At 38.9% G+C, this 6,962-nt stretch overlaps 1 protein-coding gene across 1 annotated transcript; it reads right to left on the reverse strand.

The window, feature by feature from the left end:
- Positions 1-1,126: 1,126 nt before the first annotated feature.
- Positions 1,127-5,947, reverse strand: LOC149814557 (MYB-like transcription factor ETC3). The gene is made up of 3 exons (XM_089989783.1): positions 5,810-5,947; positions 5,560-5,647; positions 1,127-1,397 (listed from the first exon to the last, which is right to left on the reverse strand). The coding sequence occupies exons 1-3, from the start codon at positions 5,871-5,873 to the stop codon at positions 1,304-1,306; spliced, it is 246 nt and encodes an 81-aa protein (XP_089845909.1). The 5' UTR covers positions 5,874-5,947; the 3' UTR covers positions 1,127-1,303.
- Between the last annotated feature and the right edge of the window lie 1,015 nt (positions 5,948-6,962).

Raw genomic sequence — 6,962 nt, forward strand, 5'->3', positions numbered from 1 at the left:
TCTCTTGTGAATCTTTGAACTTGTTGTAGTTCATACCATGGTTTAAAAAACGAAAAATGTACGACAAAAATGTCATGTTTCTAAAAAAAAACTTAATTTGCCAAAATTTGCCTGATGACCAAAACCATAAATGTTGGGTGTTAAAATAATCATTTAACCTTCACATGTACATACCTTATGAGGATATGCAAATTTTTTTCTATGATAGACTTTATTATTGATTTTTGACTTAAAAATTTAAGGATTTTGGTGAAACAAAAAAAAAACTAGACAAAAATATCTTTTCAACGATATCTGAATCGCTGAAAAATAATGAACGAGCATTGAAATACAGTTGTAACAGTGTTCTGGAAAAAGAAGATAAGTGTGATTATGCCAAGCCCGATTATTCTATGTTATTTTTTTGCCACCTGCACTGAGAATTTGAAAAAACAATAAAAAGGATATATAAATCGACACATTAGCGTTACAACGCTACTAAGATCGCCTTGATTTGATGAGTGATTTGGAAGAAACGTCCTCTAAAAGATAGACTTTTCGGATGTATCGTACCATATAATAAAAGATAGATTTGCATTTTTTTTTTGCAAACCGAATGTATAATACCATATTAATGTGTTGATCTTCTTGTCTTTTTTTTTATTACTTTTTCAAATTTTTGACGTAAGTGGCAAAAAATAATATAGAATAACAAAGCTTGGCGCAACCACACATGTTCATCTTTTTTAGAAACACTATCGGGGTTGTATCTCAGTGTTCGTTCATCATTTTTCAGCAATTCAGATATCGTTGAAAATATATTTCTATCTAGTTTTTTATTTTTTTTTAAGTATTTAATTTTTTGGGTTAAAAATTCGTAGTAAAATCTGTCACATAAGAAATTTGCATATCCTCAAAAGGTTCACACATTCAAAGGTTAAAATAGTTATTTTAACACCCAACATTTGCAGTTTTCGTCACCATGCAAATTTTGGCAAATTGTTAGGTTTTTTTTGAAAAATATGTCAATTTTTTATTTAAAAAATCCAAACAATAGGAGAGTAATAAAAGAGTATTAATGTTTTAATAACGACATTATTGCATCTTAATTAAGCACAAACGACAACATTTCCTTACATAGGGGATGCAGATACTTCCATCGGAGGCACAACAAAGTCTAGAGAAAGGAAACGAAGATGAAAACAGAAGAACAAAGGGGAGATTTTAACACACTTGAAAGAACAACTAAAAAAAATAGAAAACCACCATTGATCGGATTTAAGAAGGCAATTGAATGACTTAATCTCTATGTATGTTATATCCTCTAAAGACCTTCACTTCCCCCATGTCTCATTATCCAAAACCTCTCTATTTCCTCTGCTTTTCTGCCTGGAATGCGGCCGGCGATCAGCGCCCACCTGCAACAATCACACAATAATTAAAAGAGATATCAAGCACTGGTCGCATAAACCTGGTTTCAATGGTGACATTGTTTTTTTAGACAGAGAAGCTGGGGTTAGGCAGACCCCTACCAGTTATAAAACAAAATACCATTGGGATTCGAACTTTCAACGTCCCAACACAAGGTGACGTGAACCAACTGCTCCTGCTACACAATTGGAGCCCAGTTGGGGCGATGGTGACATTGTATGGATGTCTTAAACCACAATTAACATGAGTTTCATGTGGAGGGCCCTGTTCAACCAAGTTAGGTGAAACTCAACATACCCAGGTTTCTGGATGAACTCAGACCACAGAGCAGACATTACTTATGACAAATTCTTGGTCAGCGTCCGCGATGAAATGACCAGCATATGTGCGGAAAGGTCCAATATGGGCGGGCTGGGTGCAAGTGGAATAACTATATATGTGTCCCTCCGCTGCGAATATAAGGGCCTGTTTGGAATCTGGTAGCTGGGATGGGCGTTCATGCATTTAGAATGGGAAGTGAGGCCCTTTCTCCTTTGTATTTATACTAAAGAATGGATTTGGCAGCTGCCACTTCAAATGCATAAAGGCATAAGATTCCATCCCAGCTACCAGATTCCAAACAGGGCCTACATGGCTTTCATTTGTGTTTTACACTACTACACTGTGCCCTTTGGTTTAGTGTTAATCAACCAGCCAAACTTGGTTCACGCCCATCATTTACCAGGTCAAACACTGTCAATGTCGAGAACTTCAAAGTATATACACTAGTGGCAGAGACGTTGGTCTACATGACTTATGTCACAGGGACACTCCAACGTGTCCTTGTGTCTTGTGTACTATTCTTAATGGAAAAATTGCAAAAAGCCAGCGTGTCGGGTCCGTTTAGCTGTGTCCTTGTGACAGGTATACACTGTCAACATTTTCACGTTTCACATGAATGAAACATGTACGAAACCCATTTTTACCCTGGACCCAGACAACCTGATCAGGCAAATCCCTGTTTCCTTATCAAAGTTCATATGCTCAACGAAATGTGAATGCAGGCATAACCCAGACCAATGTTGTTAGTATTGGCCTGTATCGGCCAATATGTATCTCATATCAGCAGAAAATCGATAGGATACTAACCTGAATATCAGTTATTTTTAATAAATATAAAAAATGCTCAAAATTGATTTTTTATTATTAACATGTCTTGACACAATATTTTTAATTGTTTTTTAGCTGATTTAGAACAATTCACTTGAGAATCGGTATCAGCAGATTCACCTGAATCGTTGGCCAAACAATTCAGGGCCAATACCGATACTGAGAACATTAACCCAGACAGTACCCTGATAACAATGGGTTCCTCGTAGCATTCACATGTATAACTAATTTGAGCCACAATAGGCAGGTCCTCTTGCGATGAGTCAGTTCCCTCCTTTGAGATATTAGACCCACAATATATATATATATATATATATATATATATATATATATATATATATATATATATATATATATACTACTTCTACCTACCTTCTGGTTCTGCTCCATCAAAAATCATTGTTTTTTGCATTTTTTTGTCACATCCAATACCATAAATGTGATCTATAGGTTTTGGTTAATGGGAGCCGGATTTTGGATCACTGAAATCTGACCTGTATACAGGTTTTCCGGTGATCCAAAATCAATGGTTATGAAAGTACCAGCCTTTTCCGGCTCATAAAAACATATTTTTTCATCAAAAAACATGATCAAGAGTCGATAAATCGAGCATGCAAAACACATCTAACAGTTCAGATCTATCGTAAAACACTTCAAAACTATGGGGCAGAATGGGCCAGAACCGCTTGTCTGGCAGGAGTGCACCTTGTATTGGGACATTGAAAGTTCGAATCCCAATGGTATGGTTGTATAACTGGTAGGGGTCAGCCTAATCCCAGCTTTCTCTGTCGAAAAAAACATTGTTCAATTCTTAGGGATGGACCCTTGGATCATGTATTCTTGACATGAAAATATTGTTTTTCATAAACAGAGAAATCTTTAGGCGTTTTTGGTTGTCTATTTTTGAATAGCAAAGAAAACCCAATTCACTAGTTGCAATCTGGCGATCTAAATGTGGATGCTAAGAAAAACAGTCCACATGTGAATCACATCTACAAGGCCGGGCTAACTAGAAAACAAAAATCTAATAAGAAAAAAAGAATTTTTTTTTTGAAAGGCAAGCTGGGGTTAGGCAGACCCTACCAGTTACACAACTATAACATTGGGTTTTGAACCTGCAACGTCCCAACACAATGTGACTAGCTGCTCCTATCAGACAAGCCGAGCCCCCCCCCATTGGTACGGCTCTACTTCAGCGCCAGTATCATTTGGTCCTAAATAATGCCACTCAGAGAAACGGAGGGCATATCCCAAACAGTTCACAGCAGAAATTGGGAACCATGGTTTGCTTTCTGTCCGCGGCTCTCTGGTTCTACTTCCAAGACTGTCACAACACAATGTTACGGGTACTACCTGACACTCAATTCAGAGTTTGAACTTTTTCAAAAGTAGGATACGACCATACAGTTTTTTTTTTTTATCAATAAAAAACTATTTTTTGGTCTTTTAATATATAAAATTGTATTTCTTATTAAAAATATTACTAATAAGTATTTTAACATCATACTAAAAAAAATATTAGAAGAGTGTATATATGTGCCATGGTCGTGTCAGCGTGATTTGTGTCACCATGACACGCCTTACCCTTGCAAAAAGCCCAAATGCTCATGTGATCATCCCTTGTATGCTTTCATCCTGTTATTTTTTAATAAATATAAAATGTTTAAAATTAATAGTTTTAATGGTTTTAACACGTGTCACGTTCTGATTGACATAAAATATTTTTTAATTAATTTTTAGCTGATTCAGCTAAATGATTAAGGGCCCAATACCAATACTGACAACATTGGTCCCAGCTGTGTGAAGCGGGATGGGTCCAGCCCGGGCCCAATCTTAAAATGTATAACTCAAATTATGGGTTAACGAGAGAATAACAAGTTCTCATGCAACTAATTAAGTAAATAGTAATAATTTATAAATAGCAAGTTTCGATGCTACTAATTAGGTAAATAATGATAGTTATTCATGTTACCATGTCATATTTAATTTTTAAAATGTTTATATTATTAAAATAATTAATAAATAACTCAAGCCCACCGGTTCGGCAGCCCACAGGTCGGAGGCCGGCCCATGTATATAACGGGCTCGGTTTTGGCCTGACACCTAATGGACCTGAGCCTAAAATCATGGCCTAAACCCGTCTCATGGCGGAGCAGGGTCGGCTTGGCTCATCAGGCTGTCAGGCCGGTTCCCACCCCTACTTTTAGCTGTTCTTGGGACACTACTCCGGGGTGGCACTAGAAACGAGAACCCAAAGTTCATGAAATCTAGAGCTCCTCAACAGGAAGAATTCTTTCGAGTTCATCAACTTGGTGCGTTTTCACATGCATCCAAACGAATAACAGCCAAGCACATGTCTCCCTCAAAAATAGAAAAAAGGATCCTATCTTACGACATGGGATGCCGTGCCGCGCATCATATTCAGATCTTGGCCGTCCAACCAAGTATCTGGATGGCTAGGATGGGGATATGACGGTTTTCATCATATGTCGTATGAGGTGGGAAAGTGCCTTCTCAGGGAAGGGTGCTAATACCATTGGATGGCATTTCAGAATCATTCACGAGAGAAACGCTGTTTCGTCTAACCCTCTGAAAACGATTGCGTTCTTTCTTCAGTGAAACAAACGGCCCATAGACCCGAGGGGTAGCGTAGTTGGAACGGGACTTGGCTGCTAGACGGTCAGCCTGGGTTAGATTCCTCCCCTTGGGCAAGCCGAATCCTGTGGCTCTCTGGGCTCAAGGGGTAAGCCGGGGTTTACACCTCTCTGGGTGGTTTTCACGTTCCTAAACAAACAGGCTATAAGAGAAAAAATGAAAGTAGCCAAAAGAAAAACCGAGAATAAACAAAAAAAAAAAGGTTGGGGTGCACCTAAGCTGGGTGGTCGTATCCTCGACCCTGAGTTCAAGTTTTTACCTGGCAGGGAGGCCGGTTCTCGGTGAGGATTCCTTCCCCATAAAAAAAACAAAAAAACAAGGTTAATTGATGTTCAGGAGAGTCACCTGTTACCAACAAGCCTGTGCATCCTGTAAATGAGATCTTCTTCTTGCTCCGTCATCTTGATGCACTCCCACTCAATGCTACTCACCTCTGTCAATGAAACCACAAATCCTTTTTAACTTCAAAAGAGACACAAAAGACACTCTCTCCACCTTAACTGATGCCAAGTTAAGATAAAAAAAAAACACAGCAAATTAAAAAGAACCATGAAATGAAATGAAAGGAAACGGAGAAAAAGAAAAGAAAACCAACCCTCGGAATCACATCTATAAGTTTTCGCCATCTTTCGACGACGCTTATTACTCATGCCTACCATCTAACCCAAAAAGGAGTTGACACAAATGGGAGGGAGGGATTGCGGTGAGGAAAACTTGGTGAAGAAAGGAAAGAGTTGTTGAGGAATATTGAATGAGGGAATGGGAGGGGTTTAATAAGAGTTACCTCTGTTCGGGACGATCATCATCGATGCAAGAGAAAAACTGTTGGAGAACCGAGTTCCAAGTATGAACGACAGGTGATCACCCAACAAACAAGAGAAGGGGTTGACCAGTAGTTGCACTGTCAACCCCAGCTGTTACGTACTGTGCCGAACGCGAGCGAAAGTCAGTAGAGACGATTAATTCTAATTTCCAAATCTTTCAAACACAATGAAGTTCCTAGATCAACTAAGACAAGGCCAGCCAAGCAGTGGGCTCCTACAGATTGGTGTGGCTGGTCATCTAAATCTTATTGAAATTCAAGATATGCAGAATTTGGTTTTTCATAGAGCTAAGGAAGACGATTTGATGACCAATCAGGATCGGGTAAATTTTTGTACAGATGAGAGGAATCCAAAACAGTGTGAGCCAGCTATGGTGATTGGCAATGCAATGAATGAAGGCAGAAAGTGTTTATGGTAAGTGACAATGCATTGAATGAAAGAAAGTACACATAAGAGCCAGCTATGGAATGTGACAAAGAAATGAGTGGCACAGTGTATATCAGTTATGGAAAACCACAAAGCATCGAATCAAGGAAGTAATCCAAAGGCGTGTTTTTCGGAAGCAGATCAGGTCATGCTGAACATGAGCGTTTTTGCTCATGCCGACATCGTGGCCGTCTGTTTGCATTTTGGATGAATGCCACGTGGTTTTGTGGACTTTTGAGCTTTTTAAAATGCAAATCGGATGGCCACGATATCGGCATGAGCAAAAACGCTCATGTCCAACATGACCTGATCTGCTTCCGTGTTTTTCAGTTATGGTAAGTGACAATTAAAAATTATTATCAGCTCCCAAGGGGGGTTGGCTTAGTGGGGTGGGGGCCTTTGGCTGCTAAACAAGCTGTCAAGATTTGATTCCCACCAGTGTAGCTTGTCTCTCCTCTTTCACTCTCAGGATTCATAACTGTAATGACCTTGCTACAC

Source organism: Nuphar pumila, chromosome 15, assembly GCF_984573655.1.
Source record: "Nuphar pumila chromosome 15, dmNupPumi1.hap1.1, whole genome shotgun sequence".
NCBI lineage: Eukaryota > Viridiplantae > Streptophyta > Magnoliopsida > Nymphaeales > Nymphaeaceae > Nuphar > Nuphar pumila.

Coding starts and splice junctions, on each gene's coding strand:
- LOC149814557 (XM_089989783.1), bottom strand. CDS start 5,873: ATGGTAGGCATGAGTAATAAGCGTCGTCGAAAGATGGCGAAAACTTAT. Junction 5,648..5,809: donor TTATAGATGTGATTCCGAGG/GTTGGTTTTCTT, acceptor TTTCATTGACAG/AGGTGAGTAGCATTGAGTGG. Junction 1,398..5,559: donor CACAGGCTTGTTGGTAACAG/GTGACTCTCCTG, acceptor TGATTGTTGCAG/GTGGGCGCTGATCGCCGGCC.